The 22,452-nt window shown below is 44.5% G+C and overlaps 11 protein-coding genes across 11 annotated transcripts; 8 read left to right on the forward strand and 3 right to left on the reverse strand.

The window, feature by feature from the left end:
- Positions 1-8: 8 nt before the first annotated feature.
- Positions 9-494, forward strand: CYBJADRAFT_170711 (uncharacterized protein; the record flags this gene model as incomplete). The annotated part of the gene is made up of 1 exon (XM_020216144.1): positions 9-494. A coding segment is annotated over one exon (486 nt), but the record flags the coding sequence as incomplete, so codon positions are not given.
- A 528-nt stretch (positions 495-1,022) lies between these two features.
- MRS4 (Fe(2+) transporter) lies at positions 1,023-2,492 on the forward strand. The gene has a single exon (XM_020214101.1). It carries the CDS (start codon positions 1,460-1,462, stop codon positions 2,339-2,341), a length of 882 nt encoding a protein of 293 aa, XP_020073300.1. The 5' UTR covers positions 1,023-1,459; the 3' UTR covers positions 2,342-2,492.
- Positions 2,493-3,554: 1,062 nt separating this feature from the next.
- On the forward strand, positions 3,555-4,758 carry CYBJADRAFT_182443 (uncharacterized protein). The gene has a single exon (XM_020217042.1). It carries the CDS (start codon positions 3,632-3,634, stop codon positions 4,706-4,708), a length of 1,077 nt encoding a protein of 358 aa, XP_020073301.1. The 5' UTR covers positions 3,555-3,631; the 3' UTR covers positions 4,709-4,758.
- CYBJADRAFT_170714 (uncharacterized protein) lies at positions 4,758-6,809 on the reverse strand (the record flags this gene model as incomplete). Its single annotated transcript, XM_020216145.1, has 1 exon — positions 4,758-6,809. One exon carries the CDS (start codon positions 6,807-6,809, stop codon positions 4,758-4,760), a length of 2,052 nt encoding a protein of 683 aa, XP_020073302.1.
- Positions 6,810-7,116: 307 nt separating this feature from the next.
- On the forward strand, positions 7,117-8,654 carry HFL1 (Hfl1p; the record flags this gene model as incomplete). The annotated part of the gene is made up of 4 exons (XM_020216778.1): positions 7,117-7,133; positions 7,196-8,265; positions 8,446-8,491; positions 8,522-8,654. 4 exons carry the CDS (start codon positions 7,117-7,119, stop codon positions 8,652-8,654), a joined length of 1,266 nt encoding a protein of 421 aa, XP_020073303.1.
- A 211-nt stretch (positions 8,655-8,865) lies between these two features.
- On the forward strand, positions 8,866-9,403 carry SDD2 (Sdd2p; the record flags this gene model as incomplete). The annotated part of the gene is made up of 2 exons (XM_020213519.1): positions 8,866-8,945; positions 9,091-9,403. The coding sequence occupies 2 exons, from the start codon at positions 8,866-8,868 to the stop codon at positions 9,401-9,403; spliced, it is 393 nt and encodes a 130-aa protein (XP_020073304.1).
- A 315-nt stretch (positions 9,404-9,718) lies between these two features.
- Positions 9,719-11,719, forward strand: CYBJADRAFT_122891 (uncharacterized protein; the record flags this gene model as incomplete). The annotated part of the gene is made up of 1 exon (XM_020212452.1): positions 9,719-11,719. One exon carries the CDS (start codon positions 9,719-9,721, stop codon positions 11,717-11,719), a length of 2,001 nt encoding a protein of 666 aa, XP_020073305.1.
- A 541-nt stretch (positions 11,720-12,260) lies between these two features.
- CYBJADRAFT_122328 (uncharacterized protein) lies at positions 12,261-12,638 on the forward strand (the record flags this gene model as incomplete). The annotated part of the gene is made up of 1 exon (XM_020212419.1): positions 12,261-12,638. The coding sequence occupies one exon, from the start codon at positions 12,261-12,263 to the stop codon at positions 12,636-12,638; it is 378 nt and encodes a 125-aa protein (XP_020073306.1).
- A 98-nt stretch (positions 12,639-12,736) lies between these two features.
- Positions 12,737-13,105, reverse strand: IRC21 (Irc21p; the record flags this gene model as incomplete). The annotated part of the gene is made up of 1 exon (XM_020212445.1): positions 12,737-13,105. One exon carries the CDS (start codon positions 13,103-13,105, stop codon positions 12,737-12,739), a length of 369 nt encoding a protein of 122 aa, XP_020073307.1.
- A 1,046-nt stretch (positions 13,106-14,151) lies between these two features.
- On the forward strand, positions 14,152-16,167 carry UBP16 (putative ubiquitin-specific protease UBP16; the record flags this gene model as incomplete). Its single annotated transcript, XM_020212410.1, has 2 exons — positions 14,152-15,114; positions 15,520-16,167. The coding sequence occupies 2 exons, from the start codon at positions 14,152-14,154 to the stop codon at positions 16,165-16,167; spliced, it is 1,611 nt and encodes a 536-aa protein (XP_020073308.1).
- A 31-nt stretch (positions 16,168-16,198) lies between these two features.
- On the reverse strand, positions 16,199-22,011 carry DUR12 (bifunctional urea carboxylase/allophanate hydrolase). The gene has a single exon (XM_020214102.1). It carries the CDS (start codon positions 21,741-21,743, stop codon positions 16,251-16,253), a length of 5,493 nt encoding a protein of 1,830 aa, XP_020073309.1. The 5' UTR covers positions 21,744-22,011; the 3' UTR covers positions 16,199-16,250.
- Positions 22,012-22,452: the final 441 nt, after the last annotated feature.

Here is a 22,452-nt window from a genome sequence, read left to right on the forward strand (position 1 = left end):
TCTTGAAGAAGTTGAAACCATTTGGATTTGAGAGATTCGTATATCACAATAGAAACAAACTGAATGAAGAGTTGGAAGGTGGTGCCGAATATGTATCATTTGACGAACTCTTAGCTACTAGTGATATCATCTCCATTAACGTGCCATTGAACAAGCATACAAAGCATATGTTCAACGCCGATGTGTTTGCCAAAGTGAAGAAGGGTGCAGTCTTGGTGAATACCGCTAGAGGCGGTGTTATCGACGAGACCGCATTGATCCAGGCGCTCAAGGATGGTACTCTAAGATCCGCGGGTTTGGACGTGTTGGAGAACGAGCCAAACGTCAACTTAGAACCGGTTTCCTTACCAAACGTTTTGGCACTGCCACACATGGGTACCCACTCTGTTGAGACCATCCAAGCCATGGAGGAGTTCGTTGTTGAAAACGTTGAGAATGTCATCAAGACTGGGAAAGTTATATCTCTTGTTCCGGAGCAGAAGGAATTATTCTAGATCAGTATAGAAAAAGGTGAATCTACGAAAGTCACATTTAAGTAAGGGATTTGTACAGCTATGTACTATTTGTGTGTCCCAAGCGGACAATGTCCACCAAATACCACTTGTCATACCACAATCCATAGCCCTTTTATAAACTTTAAAAGCATGAGCGTTTGGGACATGGCCATCGCGTAATGACAAACGCAGACAAAAATAATGTCCGCTGAAACTCTTTTTGTCTTTTGTGTGGTGGAGGTCAGTGTTTTTTGAATTTTGTACTATACAAACGCCCGCACGGTTTGTAATCCCCCCCCCCATTAACAATGGATTATCCGTTTAGCGGTGGCCGTGCGCTTCTACGGAAATCCGAGTCCACGGGCAACAAGCGTTGGAAAGGAGGAGAATCTTAGCGAGTGTGTACTGTTATTTTTTTCTGTTCATTATTTCGCAAACTTTTGTCTTCTTTGCTGTTCTATACACGTTGGTAGTCTAATTCCACATTTCAACAAAGTACAATCCAATTGTGCTTCTAAAGAGAGGTTTCAATCTAAAAGATCAAGTAATACAGGACCGCGTTGAAAATCGGTGTACGGGAACAGAGCACAGAGGCACCAGAAAAAAAAAGAAATAAAAGAACAAGAAAATTTCCACCTCTTTTCAAAAGTACAAACTTCGACACATCTTTCTCGTTCACTTAAACACCTACAAAGTAAAACCCTTATAAACTGACTCCGGGACTGTTGGTGATTTGTATTCAGGGTGTGATCTTGGCAGTTGACTCTGTTTTAAACTAATAAACTACACGGAGAAACACTGAGAAAGATTGCTTTCTCTTCTTCTGTATCATTTTAATTTTCGATTCTCGGTGTTTGCTCGAGGTTATCTATTGGAGTACTATCTCGGTGTTTTCCAACCCTCAACTTTGGCCTATCCAGCATATTGCATTTATTATAAACGGAAGAAAGGTATAGACCATCTCAATGGCTGTTGATGAGATCGACTACGAAGCACTCCCTGACAGTGCGACACTGGGGGCCCAGCTCTTAGCTGGCGCATTTGCAGGTATTATGGAACACAGTGTGATGTTCCCCATCGATGCGATAAAGACCAGAATGCAGGCTGGTGGGCTAGGGTCCGCCTATACCGGTGTTCTGAGCGCAATAACAAAGATCACAACGACTGAAGGTTCCGTTGCTCTTTTCAAGGGTTTAAACTCGATGGTTATGGGAGCAGGGCCTGCACATGCGGTGTATTATGCTACGTACGAGTGGGTTAAAGATTCTCTTATTACAGATCATGACAAGTTCAACATCTTGAGTACTGCATTGGCGGGTTCAAGTGCTACAATTGCAGCAGATGCATTGATGAATCCATTTGACACGGTGAAACAGAGAATGCAGTTGGGCAACTCTGAACTGAGCATGTTCAAACTGTCTAAGCAAATGTATCAAAATGAAGGTCTAGCATGTTTTTACTATTCTTACCCGACAACTGTGGCTATGAACGTTCCCTTTGCTGCATTAAATTTTGTCATCTATGAAACTTCAACAAAACTTATGAATCCAACTAATGACTATGATCCAATCGTACACTGTCTATGTGGTGGTATCAGTGGTGCCACAGCTGCTGCATTAACCACGCCAATGGACTGCATCAAGACTGTATTACAAGTCCGTGGTGTATCTAAGGATCCAAGATTGCAAAAGGTTGATACACTATCTAAGGCTGCTAGGGCCATCTATGAAATCCATGGATGGAAGGGGTTTACAAGAGGTCTAAGGCCTAGAGTTATAGCCAATGTTCCTGCAACGGCAATTGCATGGACTTCTTATGAAATGGCAAAGCATTTCCTCATTCATTGATATGAATGAATTGACTGGGGGATTATTGTGGAAACAAGATCTGGGGTAAAGGGACAAGTAAGTGTTTTATTTGCATATGAAGTAACGAATCACTTGTACATATTATTCCCTTGGGAAAGCACCAAGGGAAAAGAATCAGATAACTATGTGTATTAAATGTGTCATGTATTTGTAATTGCCGTTTGTAAAGCCAACGCCTTAGCCACCGCCGCTAGCTCTCTTGGTTGACGTGCCATTTGTTGTGCAACAAAGGAGAATACCACACATGAGCCTAGAAACCCTAACAAGTTGAAGAACTTTACATCGTGATTGTTAATACCACGGACAAATCTAACAGAAGGAAACCAAGGGTTTCCGGTACATATAACTCACAGCTTTCCTCGAATACATCTTCTCCTCTTCCTCTGAACGCACAGATGCAAATATTCTACGTATACTGCTTAATACCATGGTTATAGCCTGTAGTTTTGAAACACTAACCTGGACGCTTCAATGTGTCTCAAGGTAAGGTAAAGTTGCGAGCAATGGGAAAAAAGCCGCGATCAAGAAAACCGAACCCACACACCCACACAAAGCACCAAAATTGGAGTAATCATCAGCACCGTCTGAAGCAGCAAATAAATCTCACAAAATCAGTATAAACACTAAGCAATTGAATATATCACCAGCTAAAGTTTTAGTCAATGTCTCTCCTTTCCACAATTTTAAAGAACAACCAAACAAAAAAAGAGATCTCCCCTCCAAGAAGTAATCGGTATCGCGTTCCACCACCGAGGTGATGATCTGTATATTGCACTCAATAGCCAGCTCAAACTAGCCAACCGTCCTGTGTAGCGCTCCCATGTCCAGGAGGGAAATCCCCCCTGGGCTTAATTTCTTATGGCCACAGCCCGGCAATTTCCTCGCCTGGATACTCTCAAGAGTAAATTAGAAGTTGGACGGAGTGTACCACCGAATTTCCCACCTGTTTACGCCGAGTGGTTCAAACACCCATGAGAATCAACCTTTTGGGGTTGATCTCCTTTTGAAGACAGGTTCATACAGACTCTTTGAGGGAGAGAGAGGGCGGCCCACTGCGCCACGAGAGCACAAGGGCCGTTGATTTTGGCTGATTCTTGCACTTTATACTCTGCGTGGAGATAAGCACTCCGAGGTTCCAAGTTCGACTCTTGCCAGTTCTGTTTTCGTTGAGCCTTCCTCTACGCAGTTTTTCTTGCAAAGAGGGCATCGAAATGACCTACACCTCTTTACCACTTTGACCAACATTAACCAGTTAAAGCTGTATACGGGATGATTGGAAGGTTATTAAGGACACAGAGAAGGTGCTACTCCAAATCCACAAAGGATATACTTGAAACCCTCACAGCTGCTTCGAAGAAGTCGTCACAGACTGATTACTGGGCTCAGCTGCGAAAGAGCACCCAAGATGACCGTTCAACAAAGAAGCACTTCAAACCAAAAACACATCCACAAGCTGCTTCGCACGCTTCACAGGGCGGAAATACTCACTATAAGAAGCCACAGAAGAAAGTAAATGACCCTTACGCACACTTTGACCCAAAGACTTTCAAATACTCGGAATCGCTATCCCTGCGAGAGAATGAATACTATACGGATCTGTTCAAAAGGGTGTATGAGGTGAATCCTCAGTTTCAAGTGCTCAAAGTTGGGGATGAAGGCTCTCCAAAGAAGTGTCATTTCAAACAAGTGCTGAAAGAATTGCAGGACGATGAAACTGTGGACATTGTTGACATTCAAACTGTAAAGGATCACAAATATCCACTTCTTAGATTGATGAATAAAGAATCAGTCTTGAAAACTTTTGCTGAAAAGAGATCCATGGAGATCTCCAAACTGTACGGGCGTACAAGAGAGAAGAAGAGAGACTCGAATGTAAAGTTTGTCAAAGTCTCATGGGAGATTAGCCCGATGGACTTGGAGAACCAGAAATGTAATGAAATCTTGTCACACTTGAAGAAAAATTACAAGCTGACAATTGCTATTGATTCAAAGGACAATTTCAACGATATGAGAGGAGCATTCGATGTTAGTGAAGCATCAAATGTTGAAAAGTCCAAAAAGTTGAACGACCTGGAAATGATCAAAAGAGAGAAAACCTTGACCAAATTGAAAGATATCTTAGCTGATGTAGCTGAAGTGGAGACATCTGGTAACATTGGTGGGAGAATCGTGTTGACAGTCATTCCAATGGCTAAGGACTCAAAGAATACTGACAAGAAATCGTCCAAGGATCAGAAGAAGTTGGAAAGAATCCTGAAGCAAAAACAAAGAGAAGAGAAGAAGAAAGCAGAGATGGAGGCCAGGGCTAAAGAGTTTGAAAAAATACAGGCAAATACACTATCATAGTTTGTACATATATATATATATAGCACACATAACCTTGTACATATGCTCTTTATCTCAACGTGTAGATCCCCACGCGACCCATAAGCCTTTTAGTGTCATCCCAAAGCTCATCATATCCAAATAAAGGTTCCCCAATAATTATTTGATCCTCATGAATTACAAGTTGTTTACCGAATCCATTATAACCATACGCACCATCAACAACTGGTGTCTTTATCAATAACTCACTCGGTGATTTGAGCACTTGATTCATGCTAACGGAAAACAACTTCCCACTGTTGTCCTTATATCCCTGACTTGATACGTATAACGTCCCATTATTTATAGCAGCACCTGTTCCAAATTGTGCAAATGAATTTGCTGCCAACGGTTCCAAATGTAATTTCGTGCAAAATATTGGACGCTCTTTGATAACATAGACGTAAACTGCACCACATGATATACAATTTTGAATTCCATTGAAATCCTCCCGATGTGCACCAACGATTACGTATTGAACGTCTTCCCATTCTCCATGAAGTATCCATTCTGATGCATATAAACCAGTTTCAGATGAGACCTTTAGTCCATAAGCATCGTTCTTAACGCTTTCACCTTGGAAAGAATATTGAAATTGAAATTCATGGTCAAATACCATCACAGCCCCGAATCCTTGAACACCAACGAAGATACTGTCAGCAGATATAGCAAGACTCGATCCAAACTGTTCATACCCATTTTGCACATATTTTTTCGGTAAAGTGATCCTCTTACTAATGACAAATTGCATATCAATAATCTCGTACCCTGGTGATATGACTAACATTTGTAACACTTTTGCCCCATCCAACACGATGACTTCACCTTGAACATGAGATCCATTTACGTCGTTCAATGGTGCCGTGATGAAGATTTCCTGAATTCCATCATTGTTCAGATCCCATGTATGTAACGATATCCCTTGTTGATTCTTTCCACCATACCCAAACTGTGAAGAGGCTTGGAAATCGTGGAATGTCAATATCAAATTTGCACCTTTGAATATATGAACAGAGGAAGTTCCTGGCTCACTTACGAGTAAGTACGTTATATCAAAGACATTGTAAGGAGCCAACGCTTGACCAAATCTTTTCTGATAGTGGAAGGTATTGTTCTTTCCAGAACTCATCCCTCTTAAAAACACAGGTGAGTTCAGATTGTATGTCTCAACGTCTGTGAAGTCACTCAGAGGTAAGACATAGACAGAGCCAACCCCATCTTCGATGAGTGCACTTATCGCCAGCGAAGGCTCTTCCAAGAAGTTACCAATTGCCAAGGCATGTCCGAATTTAGACATTGGAGAATACGTACTTATAATGGTACCATCTCCTTTCAAGGTCTTTCCTATAGCTTGGGGTCTTGGTATCGCTCCACACAGCAGCCATGGATCTAATGGAGCACCATGTTCAAACCAATCGTCGAGCTCCGGTAAGCATCGAATTGCAGTATCAGTAGTCTCTTGTAATCCACCAATATGGTAGGATTCTAGAATATCATCTAGAAGAGGTGATATCCTTGTATAGACAGTTGCAGTTGTATCAACGATTTTTTCCTCAGCCTTCAGTGCAGATTCGCCTCTCATTGTACAGTATTTGATCATCTCTTTAGGAAGGCTGATATCCATCAACTCCAGGATACCCTTGATATCGTCCCAGTTCGGATACTCCCAATCCATGGTGAAGAGACTTCTATCCATAAACCTTCTCATAAGCATGAAGTCACCTGCAGTGTCCAGCAGTTGGTGGGCCCTCTCTACATCGCCTGCGAAGTCAGCATTTGCCAGATACACCAATAGGCCTTCCTCCATGCCTATCGAATGCCATGAGGAATCCACTATCTGGTGTGTCAAAACGCCATAGAGGAATGCCCGAAGCCTGCGGGCATCTTCAGTGTCTCCATGACGCTGGTACTTGGATCTGTAGAACTGCACAGCTTTTTGCAAGAATGGAGGCCAGTGTATGGCCTCAGAAGCCTCAGAGCTGCCACACGTATAGAAGCTATCTGGGAAAAAGGAACCTGAGAGTACATAAGGGTAATAATTATCAAGGTCGGCAGGTAGGTAGCTGTGTACCCTTGATGTCATCGCAGTATGAACCCTATACATACACACCATCGTATTAGTATACACGCCTTTTCACAAAGCACACGCTCAATGCAACTCACGCAACACCAGCACATGAGCCAACAGCAAATAGGAAGAGTAGCAAAACCATTGGTAGAAGCTCTCTCATTATTTATGTCTCCATTCGATGAGTCCTTGTTTACTTTTCGAGGGAGATAACCCTCTCTCCGCCTGTCAACAAAGGACAAGAAAAACATACACAAAATGTGACAAAGCGGATGCCATCCACCAGAATTACATCACCAACCCACACGTATAGAGAGAAGCAATGGGTGTCCTTCCGCAGTATGTGAATCTTTTGTTCGTTTTCTCTTGGCTGTCACGGTGTACTAATCTCCATTGCCCAGTTGGATCGTTGGCGTGTGTGGACTGTGTGCGCTGGTTGCCTCGCTGATATCGTTTGAGGGAATAAGGCGACAGCTGGTGAACTATCGGAAGCCCTATCAGCAGAGGCTTGTTGTCCGTATCCAGCTGATGATACCGCTATTTGCTGTGAGTTGTTATATCTCATTGAGATCGTTCAGGCTGAGCCTGATCATCGAGCCTGTCAGGGAGATCTACGAGGCGTTTGTCATATATACTTTCTTTTCACTGTTGACACATCTGCTGGGGGGCGAGAGAAACATTGTGATATTGACGAGTGGGCGGCCCCCAGTGAGCCATCCACCACCGTTTAACAAGGTGTTACCCCCTGTTGATATAAGTGATCCGTTTTCTTTGTTGGCGATAAAACGCGGTATATTACAATACGTTTGGTTGAAGCCGATTATATGCTTGATGTTTGCCCTTGTTGAAATCACTGGGTTGAATGACATTGCTGGGATAAACGTCTACTTCGTGATCAATTTGATATACAACATCAGCGTGAGTGTTTCGTTGTACGATTTGGCACTGTTTTGGAAGTGTATGTATTCCGATTTGAAACCGTTTAATCCATGGGGGAAGTTTCTCTGTGTTAAATTGATCATCTTTGCAAGTTACTGGCAGGGTATTCTACTAGCAGTTTTAAACTGGGTAGGCGTGCTACCCAACAACTCAACTGGTGATGGATATGATGATGGGAATACCTTGGGATTTGCCATCCAAAACGCTTTACTATGCGTTGAGCTGATTGGCTTTGCTATTGGACATTGGCACTCGTTCTCATGGACAGAATACAGAGCAGAGGCATTGCCCGGGTGTGGTAGATTGCCATTTATTACTGCTCTAAAGGATGTATTTGGCTTGGGCGATCTCCTGTATGACTTCAAATCAACTTTCCAAGGTGATGAATACGACTATAGACGGTTTGATAGCGTTGAGGCCCTAATTGCACATCCAACTTCAAAATCAAGAATGGCGAGGTTCAACGAGGGATTGAGATTCACAGATTCCGGTAGACAGAAGTATTGGTTGCCCAATGCCAGCACAGCTGCCAGTGGCGGGCGGGCTGCAAATTCCAAGACACCATTATTGGTGAAACCGAGAGCAGGCTCAATAGCTTCAGCGAACGTATCTACAAGGGCCATCTATGCGAACTCTATGCTCACTGTCGGCTCCAAGGAAGACGCGCAATCTGTTGCCAACGCGTCCATGTATACATCTCATTCCATTGAAGACAATGAAACTGATGAGCACCAGGACGACCCATCTTTACTAGAAGGGTATGTCTATGACGATAATTTCTTCGCTAGGGTTAAGAGAGACAGGCCCTTTGGAGATAAGAACTACCCGGTGATTTACGATACTCAGGAACACCAGAACTCGCCACAACTACAGAGACTAAGGAGAGAGGCTATGGCAAGACAGCAGAGAGGTTTAGCATGAAAATTCACCCTCCCTATATAACATCATTAACACGACAATGGAGAGTGATCTTATAGCGCAACTTGTACTGTGTACCATCCCAATTAGGAAACTTTCGCGGGCTCTACAGTCGTTGGCAGAGAGGGAAAGAAAACGCCGTGGGTAACAACAACAACGAGAGTGGAACTCTTAGGACGAACACCACAAATCGCAAGGAAGACGACTGTTAAGCATGGATGACGCCGAGCTACAAGCTATAAGAGCTGCAAGACTTCAAGAGCTTCAGAAGAACGCCGGACAAAAAGGTGGAGAGTAAGTTTCAAGGTGTATAAAGAGGCCAATGCTGGGCTTCGTGGTGTGAGGATGGCGATGAGGTGGGATGAGATGACATGACCACGACAACATCTACCACATAGTAATGATCTGAGGATGCTGACTAACAGAACTCTTTCTCTAGAGAACAACCGTTAAACGCAGCTCTGGGCCAGGTCCTCGAACCAAGTGCACGCGAACGTCTGTCCCGTGTCAACATGGTTAGACCTGACCGCGCCAGGGCCGTGGAGCAGTACATAATGAGACTCGTACAGAGCGGACAGGTTCGTCAAAAGATCCAAGAAGACGACATTGTACAAATCCTCAACGGGCTAGCAAGGGATGAGGCCAAACGTAATGAGACCAAGATTGTCTTCTCGAGAAGAGATAAATCGTCAAGCTACACAGCATCGCAAGCAGATAACGAGGACGAGGACGAGGACGATTTCTTCGACTAGCCGGATAAGGAAGGTCGTATAAAGAGGAGCGGAAATCACTGGCTATCACTGGAGTTACAGCGAATCCCGGCAAAAGAAAAAAAAATACATTTGGCCTTTTGATCTGTGCCGCCCGCGCGCTTATGGCGCTCCCTTATGTATCACTTCCCAATTAGGATAGTGCTTGCGGTGCTCGTCCTCCACGGTCGCTAATCGGGTTGATCTTGATGTATATGGATTTGTCTGTCTGTGTATAAATATATGAGCGGATCCCTCTCCAGATTCCACTTGCAAGTTGTGTCTTCAGTAGTACAGCTCATTATCCACGATCAAATCATGACACTTCATCCATTCGACTCCATCACCGACGCTGAGGTTAGACTCACCGGTAAGCTTATCAAGGACCACCACAGCGGGTCTTATGTCCACTTCACCCAGTTGGACAGATTGGACCCTCCAAAGAAGGATATGATCAAGTACCTGGACATTGAGCGTTACGGAGGTGACTTGCCTTCCATCGCCAGAAGAACGTACGCCTACTACTACTTGGACTCCAAGATGCCTTTGTACAAGGCGATCGTTAACGTCACTTACGGCCATATCATCACCAGTTCCCCAGTCTCTGATGTCAATGCAGGTCCATTGCTTCCAGAAGATTTGGCGGAGATTGAAGACTTGGCCTTGAAGCATCCAAAGGTGCTTGCAGAGATTGCAAAGATGAAATTGCCTTCCCATATCAAGGTTGCCATCGACCCATGGATGTACGGTACAGATTCCCTTGACGTTAAAGAGCCTTTGATTCAATGTTACACTTATTTGAAAGTGGACCATCCGGATGCCAACCACTACTCTCTTCCAGTCAAGTTCTGTCCTGTCTTTAAGCTCTTGTCCAAGGAATTTGTTCGTATGGACTACTTGCCAGCTGGATTTGACGAAAAGACAGTTGCGACCCAACCATGGATGGAAGTTCCAGCAGTGGAGTACCATCCAGATTTGAACGGTGAGACTGTTTTGCGTGATATTAAGCCACTCATTGTTCAACAGCCAGAAGGTGCCTCTTTCACCATTGAAGGTGGTAAAATCACATGGCAAGGGTGGGAGTTCAGAGCTGCAACCAACGCTAGAGAAGGTGTTGTGCTCTATGACGTTCATTTCAAAGGTCGTTCTTTGTTCTACAGAATTGCTCTTAACGAGATGACTGTTCCATACGGTGATCCAAGAGCTCCATTCCACAGAAAGCAAGCCTTTGACTTGGGTGATTGTGGTTTCGGTGTCAACGCAAACCAGTTGAACTTGGGATGTGACTGTTTGGGTGTTATCAAGTACTTGGACACTTTGCGTATCAACCGTGACGCTGAGCCTATCAAGTTGACGAACACAGTGTGTATCCATGAGCAAGATTACGGAATCCTGTTCAAGCATGTCAACTACAGAAATGGTAACTCCATTGTCACAAGACGTCGTGAATTTGTCATTCAGACCATTGCCACAGTTGGTAACTACGAGTACATTGTCAACTTTGTCTTTGACCAAGTTGGTGCAATCACTGTTCAAGTCAGAGCCACTGGTATCTTGTCCACCATGCCAATTGACCAAGGTGTTCAAGTTCCATGGGGTACTAACATTGGTCCTGGTGTTATGGCTGCTTACCACCAACATTTGTTGTCCTTCAGATTCGACACTAGATTGGATGGTGACAAGAACACCGTCTGTTATGATGACTATGTACCAATGGACGAGGATCCAGTCTTGAACCCATACAACGTTGGTTATGTTGGTAAGAGAACCATTATCGAAAAGCCAGGTTACATTGAGCAATCTCCATTCACAAACAGAACTTACAAGGTTATCAACGAGAATGTCATTAACAAGGTCACTGGTAAGCCAGTTGCTTACAAGTTTGAGATGCCAGCCAAGCAAATGATGCTTGCACAGAAGAACTCCTTCAACACCAAGAGAGCAACCTTTTCACAGAAGCAATTCTTCGTCACCAAATACAGAGATGATGAGCTGTACGCTGCTGGTGAATTCACCAACCAATCTACAAGTGACACCGGTTTGGGAGTGTGGCTCAAGAGGGATGAGAGTGTGAGAAACACCGATACCGTTGTTTGGCCAACGCTTGTCTTGACCCACCCTCCAGTCACCGAACAATTCCCAGTCATGCCTTCCGATTTCATGCAATTCCTCGTTTCCCCAGCTTCGTTCTTTGAGAGAAACCCGGCTTTGGATGTTCCATTGGCTAACAACAACTTCAACAAGTCAAAGTACTACGAGGAAACAAATGGCCCATCTGCTAACCCAGCTTCTGCTTCTTGTTGCAAGACAACCCTCTAATCATGCAAGGAGACATTCTTACATGGGTAGCAATGTATACTAGTATATACCACATTCATATATATATCATAAATGGGAAGAAATTAGGTAATTGGAGTTCTAATATTAGTAGCGTTTCATCGGTTGGTCCATTGATTGCCTAATCGGGTACTGATTTTGGAATACGATAACCGTGGTAACGCGATATTTTCGTGAAGCGGAAAATGTAAACAAAGGGATAAATTGTGCTCTCCTCCCTTACACAAATTTGCAAGAGAACATAACAATCAAGCAAAGACAGAGAGAGATGTTGTCACTGTTGAGAGTTTCCGTGTTCCCATTGAGTAGAGGTACACTTCCATTGGCTTCTACTGCTCAATTCTCAAGCTCTGCGAAGGTGCTGTTGAAGACCTCTGAGGGAAAGAAGAAAGTCGCAACAAAGAAGCCTGAGAGTGGTGCCACTAAGGAGAAGAAAGGTAAGAAGAAGCCAGGTGTTAAGAAAGCCGTTCCAGCCTTCTTCTTCTACGTTAAGGAGCGTTATGCCACCGGTAAGGAATCTCTTATGGCGCATGAATTTGCAAAGAGAAACGAAATCTTGAGAGATGAATGGAATAAATTGAATGCTGCCGAAAGGGCACCTTTTGAGAGTGCTGCAAAGGCTGACAAAGAGCGTTACACTGCTGAAGTGGAACAAGCTAAGAAGGATGCCGCTCCAAAGAGACCATTGTCTGGTTACTTCAGATGGTTCCAAGAGAACAGAGAGGCTTTGTTGAATGCCAACCCAGGTATTGCTACAAAGGACTTGGTGAAACTTGCAGGTGCTGAGTGGAGAAAACTGAGCACAGATATCCAAGAGTCCTTCAACATTGAGGCCAGAAGAGATATGGATGTGTGGAAACAGGACTATGCTAAATGGAAGGAGGCAAAGAACTCAATCTGAGAATCGGTTGTTCCCGTTTTCTTCTCTAGCTAGCTTTTGAGTGTCGGAAACTTTGTATCATTAATATGTGAATCTCTATGATGTCTATCCTATGTGGCCTATCCTATGTACACTCCAACTAAGCAGTTTTCCAACATTCTTTCGTAGTTGACCCAAGCGTGGTATTTCATAAACAGCAACGTTCCATCTTTCCCTGCGCACTTCATAATTTCCTCAATACCACCAGGGTGGAATCGCAAATAGGATGTTATGTTATAGACACGGCCTTTCAACACTGTCCAACAGTCCTGTCTGTTGTTGTGCAAGCTCAACGTCTTCTTATCAACTTTCATGGGGAAATCTTGTGGTTGTATGCCTCGAAGGTTTTCCCCAGATGAAGTCAGCCTTGCCCAATCCAAGGGTGAACAACCTGGTTCCAGAACAACCTTCTTCCTTGAACTCAGCGCCCTCTGAGACGAATTTGCCATGGGGAAAGTCGAAGAACCTCTATCATCATCTCTTGCGATTCCAGATGAAGAAGTATCTGGAGGGTTGAACCTTACTCCTGGAGAGCCTGCCGGAGCCCTGAGCTTTGACACGTTGTTATCTCTCTGTACAGGTTGTCCTCTAAGCCTATTGAAGTCCATACTTCGCGTTACAGATGGTGATATCGAAGCATCTATGTAGTACTTTATTCACAACTGAATATACGTTGAAGTGAGAGGGAATACACATCCAGACACCAAAACATCCAAACACCAGCGAGCACACGGCTGCGGCGTGTGCCGAGGCCGTTGCACCACGCTGTGTCAGCAGGCAGGTTGGGGGACATTTCTCTCTACAAACCACAGTACACAGACCTCTCCACCATTCGATCTCATCTCAACCACAGTGATAAAGCCTGGTGTGTGTGTTGTTGCGGTTGTTGATACACAAAGGCCTCCAATTCACACAGACAAACCTCTTTGAAAGACTTTCAACAGAGGAAAAAGCCTCAGTTATCTCCTCTAAACACAGCGCTCGGTGAACGGAAAGTGGTGTGGTGGTGAACACTCTCGGGTTTCTTTCCAGGCAGCTATCCACAGCATATATTGAGTGCTAGCAAAGTGGGTCACTAGTGAACGTTTTGGTGGAGTTAGTGCTGCACTTGTCTACAGTTTCAGCTTCATTGCTATTATTCTGAGGCCTGAAGGAAGTGTACAGCTGAAGGTTGCTGTTGAGAGACTGAGTGTGTTTCTTTGCTGTTTCTCCATTGGGTTGTTCTCTCTAGCATTGCCGTTTGATGTCCCTCTTAGAGCGTTGGTTCAGTGATTCGAAGTTACAACAGATACCGGTCATTAGAATCACCAGGGAGGATTACATTCAGAGGTTCTCGACTGGCTTGTTACACGGAGCTTACCTGAGGTATTGGAAGCTATCTACACGGTCTGAGAGACTGCGCATGCTATTGTTAACCACGGTTTCACTGCTCACACTATACGTTGTTTCACCTTCCATAGCTTGGTACCTAACGAGTGAAGAGGATCGGAAGAAGATGTTCTCCTCCAAAAGAGCCGATAAGTACACCACAGGGCTGATCAATACACGGAACGATTGCTTTGCCAATTCCTCGATACAGGCGTTTGCATCCTTGCCGGAGTTGACGATATACCTCAACGAAATCTATAGAGATCAGTCGTTGATCTCATGTCTGCCTCTACCGCATACTGACGACGACCAGAATGAGGTCCCTCGCCTACGTCTACACGAGGCATTGGCAAAGATCGTCAAGCAACTTCAAGAGCCCATCAAGTCTAAAAAGTACATCTCTGTTTGGCCACTATTGCATGTCATAGAGGCGATCTTCAACCTCAAGATCTCTCAAAATCAGAACGATGCTCAAGAGCTGGTTCAATTGATTGTGGAAACACTGGGGAATGAACATAAGAAGTTGAAGAAATACGTTGCAAAGAATGCTTTGAACGTCACAGTCCCTGACTTCCCTTTTGATGGACTCGCTGCAGATCAGCTCACCTGCTATTCTTGTTTGAACTCGTCAAGGCCTTCATTCCACCCGTTCTCGATGCTGTCACTATCAGTGCCTCAGGAGACGAGAGCTACATTATACAACATGATCAGATCAAACGAATTGCAGACGATTAACGGTTATCATTGTCTAAGATGTAAAGTTAAGGCCATATTGAAAGTTGAGGATGAGAAGATGGCTAAGAACGTTGCCTTGGACGAGGAGCAATCCCACATCATCTCAAGGTTGAAGATTCTAGAACCAAGTTTAACCATTAACGATGACTTGGAAGAGCCTCTCAACTCATTTGTGAAGAATTACAAGTTCGAGGGCTTCGCTACGGAGAATTTACTTTCAACCATTGTTAAGAAGACCTTGATTATTAGACCACCTTCTCTGTTGACGATTCACCTCTCCAGATCTGTTTTCGTCTCAAATCATATACAGAGAAATGGTTGCAATGTGATATTTCCAGATCTGTTAGATATCCAAGTTGATAAGGCATTGGCTTCAGAATACGAAAGTAGAAAGAGAGCCACAAAGAAGACATCTAGAATCAGAATGCATGGTGAATCGCATAGTGATCTGAATAGCGTGCAAGATGATACTGCAAACATTGCTGATGACATTGATGATGAACTTGAAGGTTATGATGACGATAGACATGAACCAGTGGAGTTGAAGAAGATCCATTCCAAGATCTTAACTGAACATAACGAGGAAAGTAATGATAAGGAGGGTTCTGAGCATGTTGACCATGTTGAAACGACGGATAGTTTAGAAGGTGATGGAGCTGGAATTCACAAGACAGGTTCTTCCACTGAGGAATCTCTTCATTCGCAAGATGGGGCCGGTGAGGAAGGCTCATTGACAAGTGACGATGACGAAATTACGGAGGAGTTGAACGCTAGAAAGGGAAATCCACGTTACAGGTTAAAAGCGATGGTTAGACAAAATGGAACTCATAACGCGGGCCACTACGAATGTTATCGTCATAAGCCAGAATTGGTTAAGGATAAGGAAACTGGCAATGTTATCAACCGTTCGCCAACCATTCATTGGGGTGAGGAACCGTCTCAGTCGGCCTCATCGTCACAACCACCATCACCAGTGGTACAGCCAAAACCACACTCTGGTCTTCAACAAGCTTTTAATGAGAGTATTTCTCGTGGTTCAGCAGACGGATTAGATTCTGATGACGATTCACACTTTTCAAGATTCAAAACTCGTTTGGGAGGCTTGGTTTCACGTCGTTCTTCGTTAAGCTCCAGTCCATCAACTACAAGCCGTCGTAACGTTTCATCGACACCGACCAACAATCTTGATGAGCTCTGCGAAAGCACTGGAAGTCTCGGTATAAACCACCCACCTTCTTCGCCTTGTCAGCAACCACAAGATCCAACCTCTTTTAAGAAGATATCAACTGTTACGAAGTATCCATTCTGGAGAATCTCAGATAGTACAGTAACAGAAGCCAGAAAAGATGATGTCCTGAAAGAGAATTGGGCAGTCTATATGCTCTTCTATGAAATTGTTCGTGATTGAAACTTAGACCATCCTACAAACGAATAGATTGTAACAATTTTTAAACTTCATTTCATCGTAATATACAAAGTGTTATGGTAAATTCATTGGATCACAGCAACTAGATCACCAGCATCAACCATATCACCATTTTGGTGTATAATTTTCAAAACTTTACCCTTCTTTGGAGCTGAAACAGTCATCTCGGTCTTCATGGCTTCAATGACAATCAAACCTTGTCCAGCTTCAACTTCGTCACCAGCTTTAGCCAATGGCTTCCAGAATCTACCACTGTTCTCGGAATAAACAAGCTCAGCGTCCTCTGGGAATTTCTCCTCCTCCACAGCTTTAACACCACCAGACTTTTCCAAGTCAGCATTGGCAACTTGGATCAACTGGGCAAACTCGGCAGCCTTCTCGCCGTTTTGCTTGGACTCAAACTCCTTAATAGATTCGGCGTTCTTTTGGATCCATCTCAAGTATTCTTCATGGTCAAAGACGGACTCTTGAATTTCAACCTTGAATTGACCGTGGTTAGCATCTTCAGTGAACTTGTCAAGTTCCTCCTCTGAAACAGGATAGAATTCAACTTGATCGAATGGAGTCAACAACCATGGATGTTCAGTGGAGTGAGCCCCCAGTTTCAGCTTATCCCAAATTGGAATGGTACGACCAACCAATTGATAACCACCTGGAGAGTCCATGGCATAGATACACATGTACATACCACCAATACCGACAACACCATTGGCAGTGTATGTTCTTGATGGATTGTACTTGGTACCCATTAATCTATGACGTGGATCTAATGGAACGGCACATGGTGCACCCAAAAAGACATCACCAAGACCCAAGACAAGGTATTTGGCACTGTACAACATGTCCCTAACATCCTCACGGGTGATATCATTGACGTTAGCAATGAAGTCAACGTTGTTTGGCAACCATGGAGCCTCAGAGCGAATGGTCTCTTGGTAACGGGTTACACAAGCAAGAGTCTTCTTGTCTTCAAATGCCATTGGCAGCTTAAAGATTTTAGACTTAACTTTCCATTTGTTTTCAAAGAGGATCTCACGCTCATATGCAATCAATGTTTCCAAGAGATCTTTCTGGGAGATCTTATAACCATCAAACTCGATCAAAACAGATCTGACACCTTGAGACATTTCAACAATTCCAACAGTCTGGTGGTTCTCAACCAAGTTGGTCAAGCGATTAATTCTGTAGGAGTAGTTCAAGTCCATCTTCAATTCACCATACTCAACAAGAATATAACGGTCACCAGCTTGTCTATAAGTAACAACAGGGGATTGCTCGTGTGGTTTCACTGTAGCTAGAACTGGGTTCTCTGGCTTGGCCAAAATCAACTCAGCAGAAACAGCTGTTGGATATCTACCCTTGAAGGTCTCAATTGTAGAGTCTTGTTTAATCTTCAAATCTCTAGCTGTTTGGTATGAGATTGGAACAAACTGGATGAGATCACCTGGCTTGACTTGACCAATCTTCCACATTTCAGCATCAGCAACAACAGCCTCACAAACGAAACCACCAAGAGAAGGCCCATCACATGTCAGAATGACAGGCTCATCACCAGTGAAGTTGATAGCACCAAGAGAATAGACATAATCGTGCTGGTTAGAAGGATGCAGACCAGCTTCACCACCATCCAATCTGGCCCACTTTGGTTTTGGACCAATCAATCTTACACCGAATCTGTTGGAGTTGTAATGAACCTTCCATTTGGCGGAGAAGAACTCCTCAACAGCTTCTTGCTTAAAGAAGTCTGGAGAACCATGAGGACCACAAGTGACACCAACAGTCCATTCCTTACTCTCAAGAGTTGGAATCAAGTCCTTTGGCAAAGCAGTTGGTTCAGAAATAGGTGCTGGTAAGGTGTTGGATGGTAGGTATGTTTGACCCAAGAAGAGGACATCACCAACCTTCAAAACCCTACCATTGTAACCACCCATATTACCGAGTGCAAAGGTGGATCTGGAGCCTAGATATTCAGAAACGTCCACACCACCTCTGATAGCAAGATAAGCTCTGCAACCCTTGGTCAACTTACCAATGGACAACTTCTCTCCTCTCTTGACCACAACTGGCTCCCATTGGTTTACAACTGTATCATTCACCTTGACTTCGACTTCACCACCAGTGACAGCAACTACAGCGTCAGCATGGAACAACATTGATGGGCCATTCAAAGTCACTTCAATAGCAGGCGCAGTGTTAGCGTTACCAACAATTCTGTTGGCCAATCTGAAAGACAACGAATCCATTGGTCCAGAAGGAGGAACACCGATTCTCCAATAACCCGTTCTACCTGGGTAATCTTGAACAGTAGTGTAAGCACCTGGAGTCAAGATTTCAAAAGCATTGGCTTGGTAATCGTAAGAATCCAAAATCTTGGTGTGCATCTTAGCAGCTTCAAACATCTCAGAGTTTGCAACAGATCTCAGGTAATCCAAATTGGTGATGACACCATAGACAACAGTTTCATCCAACGCCTTTTGAAGCAGCTTCAATGCTTCTGCACGATCCTTTCCATGAACGATGATCTTGGCCAAAGTTGGATCATACTCGGCAGAGACAACAGTACCCTTTTCAACCCATGTGTCCACTCTAGCCCACTCTGGGAAAGTAACATCAGTCAATTGACCTGGAGATGGCTTGAAGCCTTTGACAGGATTCTCCGCGTAAAGTCTGGCTTCCATGGATGCACCAGTGACTTCGATGGTTTGAGACTTGAAGTCTGGTGCCTGGTTAGCAGCAATCTTCAACATCCACTCAACCAAATCGAGACCAGTGACCGCTTCAGTGATAGGATGTTCAACCTGCAGACGAGCGTTGACTTCCAGGAAGAAGAATTCGTCTCTCTTCTCTTCGTAGATGAACTCCACGGTACCAGCACACTTGTAGTTCATGGATCCACCCAATTGCTCGGCAGCCTTTCTCATAGCCTGTCTCGTCGATTCTGGCAAGTTAGGAGCAGGAGTCTCTTCAATGATCTTCTGGTTACGACGTTGCAAAGAACAGTCACGTTCACCAACAGCAATGGCATTACCAAAACCATCACCAAACATTTGAACTTCAACGTGTCTAGCATCCTCGACAAATCTCTCCAAGAACACACCAGCATCACCAAAGTAAGCTTGACCTTGGTGCTTGACAGTTTCAAAGGCCTTTGGTAAGTCATCGAGCAAGTCAACCTTCTGAAGACCAATACCACCACCACCGGCAGTAGACTTCAGCATAACCTTGACAGAAGTTTCTGGGTCGTTGGACAATCCAAGCTTGGAGGCAAAGGCAATGGCTTCGTCGATATCAGAGATCAATCCGGAACCTGGAACAAGAGGAACGTTAGCCTTCTGAGCAATATCTCTGGCAGAATGCTTCAATCCCAATTTTCTAATAGAATCACCAGTTGGACCAACAAATACAATACCTTCCTTCTCACAAATGTCAGCAAACTCAGCATTTTCAGATAAGAATCCGTAACCTGGAATGATCGCTTCAGCTTTAGAATCTTTAGCAGCCTTGATAACCTTCTCAATGTTAATGTATGTTTCAGCAGCAGAAGTACCATTCAAAGGAATAGCAACGTCAGCATCTAAAACATGTTGAGAATACTGATCTGGTTCAGAGTAGATAGCAATGGACTGAATGCCCAACTTCTTCAAAGTTCTCATGATTCTCACAGCGATTTCACCTCTGTTAGCAACAAGGACGGACTTGAAAGGCTTTGAACTGCTTTCAGTAGCCTTTGCTGACTCGATGTAGGCTCTCCAGCCACCAAATGACGTGATATCCTTAGTACCCTTCTGTGTGTAGCCAAATTCCTCACAGATGAAGGACTTCACCCATTCACCATCTTCGAGCTCAACTGATCCGATTCCCAAAGGTTGAGGAACCATAGCGATGAACTCACCAAATCTCTCTAATGGAACAGAGTAGACTTCAACGATGATCTTAGAACCAGCCTCTGAAACTCTTCTGAGACCTGGTTTTGCAATTGGACCATTCTTTGGCAAAGCATACAATCTGTAATCCTCAGAAGTGGTTGTGGCCTTGAGCAAAGTCGCATTGACCTTCTCTAATTGCCAGTGAAGAGCCATACCACTCAAATGAGCACCGACAACAGCCAACTTGATAGACTGAGACAAATCTGGTTTTGGAGGATGGATCTCATCACCAAGGAGAGCCAACTTCTTAGTAGCACCCATAGTTCTCTCAGAAGGAAAGGCCTTCTTCAAGTAACGAGAACCCAATTCAAACAATGCATACTCAGTAAACTTTTTACCGATCAAAGTGATACCATTTGGCAAGCCATCAGGTCTGAATCCAGCTGGAAGTGCTAATGCACACATATCAGCCAAGTTGACGAAGTTTGTCCAAGTACCTTGTTGAGAGTTAACCAAGACCGGTTCCTTCTCCAAGTCCTCCATAGTTGGGTTCAAAGGACAAGTTGGAACAGCCAAAACATCAATGTCCTTCAACAACTTGCGAACCTTTTGAAGGATTCCCTGTCTCTTATACTCGAACTTGAAAGTGTCAGCGGCATCAAATTTTGTTGCTGTTTTAATGATACCGATCACTGTCTTGTCCAATGTCTCTTCTGGTGGGTTTGTATCAAGGAACTCTTTGGTGGCAGCATATCTCTCACCAACCCAGGCACCTTCGTAAAGACACTTTGCCAAATCAAGCAAGTCTGTAAAGTCCAATGCGACAATCTCTGCGCCTGTTGCAGCCAAGTTCTCGATAGCCTTCTTGTAGAGCTTTGGGTTCTCCTCCTCTCCAAACCATTGCATGTGTGTTGGAACTGCAATCTTTGGCTTCGATCCGAAGCTCTGGAGTGGGTTTGGTGGTAGTGGTCTTGAGTATTCATCGTTGTCTGTATCAGGCTTGGCCATAACATCAAAGGCTGTCTCAGCATCACCCAATGTCAAGGCGAAGACACCAACACAGTCCAATGACTTACAAGCTGGAACGACACCGGAGCATGAAAACACGCCCACCGAAGGTTTGATAGAGATTAAATTGTTTAATGCGGCAGGTACACGTGTGGAACCAGCGGTATCTGTTGTCAACGCAAGACAGGCGATACCCCTAGCGACAACGCTTCCAGAGCCTGAACTTGAACCACCAGAGACGTGCTTAGCACTAAATGGATTTGGTACTCTGCCGTATGGAGATCTGACACCAACCAACCCAGTAGCAAATTGGTCCAAGTTGGTCTTACCGATGATGATGGCACCTTCCTCTCTCAGGTTCTTCACCACTGTGGAATCCCTCTCTGGAGTATATGCAAACGATGGACAAGCCGCCGTGGTCTCGAATCCTTTGGCGTCAATGTTATCCTTTACCGCCACAGGCACACCGTACAGCTTGAGCTCGTTCTTGTTCGATCTCGCTTGGAGAATCTTCCATTGGTGTTCAATCTCCGCCGAGGAGGCCACGCTTATCCAGGCAGGATCCTCCGGTGCAATCTTCTGCGATGCCACCAGTGTCTGTAAAATCTCAAGTGACACGTCTGGTGTCGTCTTGTGATGGAAATCAACCCATTCGTCAATGGTCCAACCAGTGGTGTCAACCATTGTTGCTGTGATAATGTGAATAGTGTGTGTTTATGAAAACAATGGAGAAAGAAAGAAAAAAAGGAACACAACTTTCTTCTAAAGCTTCTCCATGGCGGCAATATCCTCAGATTTTATACAACCTCCGTATCTGTGCTCAACCTGTTGATCTTATCGAAAACTTGTCCGTCGGCGAAAGCCTTTAATTGGACCAATTGCCCTTTGTAAGGGACACCGGAAATATCTCCCATGTGAGCTGTTGCACGCTGCAGATGAACGGAATTTTTTTCAGAGGCCAAAGCTGTTGCAGGCTCATTTCGCCGGGGATACTCCCAGCGTGGCACTGTGGAGCCTCATCTAGGCCATGGGTCGGAACTACAGACACAAGTGCGGGCCATTAGGCAATACCGTTGAGGGCTACGTGGTGAATCATGAGCCCTGGTCAGAATGGTGTACTGGTTTCATTGTGTGGTGGGCCGTTTCCTGGTGGAGCAGACGGTGCTGGGCAAGACAGCGTTGAGGAATCTCTCGCCAATCGAACGCCGTCATCCCAATCTGGTCATCGCCGAGAGTGTTTCGTGTGCGTACCGGCTTGTGATAACGGTCCCTACCGGAAATTCGAATACCGTGCACCAAAGCGTCGAAGGAGCACGCCGAAACAGCCTCTTTCGCTCCGTTCTCTCTCTCGTGTGCTGATTCTAAGCGCAACAGATGGCGGCCAGGATAGGCA

Source organism: Cyberlindnera jadinii, assembly GCF_001661405.1.
Source record: "Cyberlindnera jadinii NRRL Y-1542 unplaced genomic scaffold CYBJAscaffold_1, whole genome shotgun sequence".
NCBI lineage: Eukaryota > Fungi > Ascomycota > Saccharomycetes > Phaffomycetales > Wickerhamomycetaceae > Williopsis > Williopsis jadinii.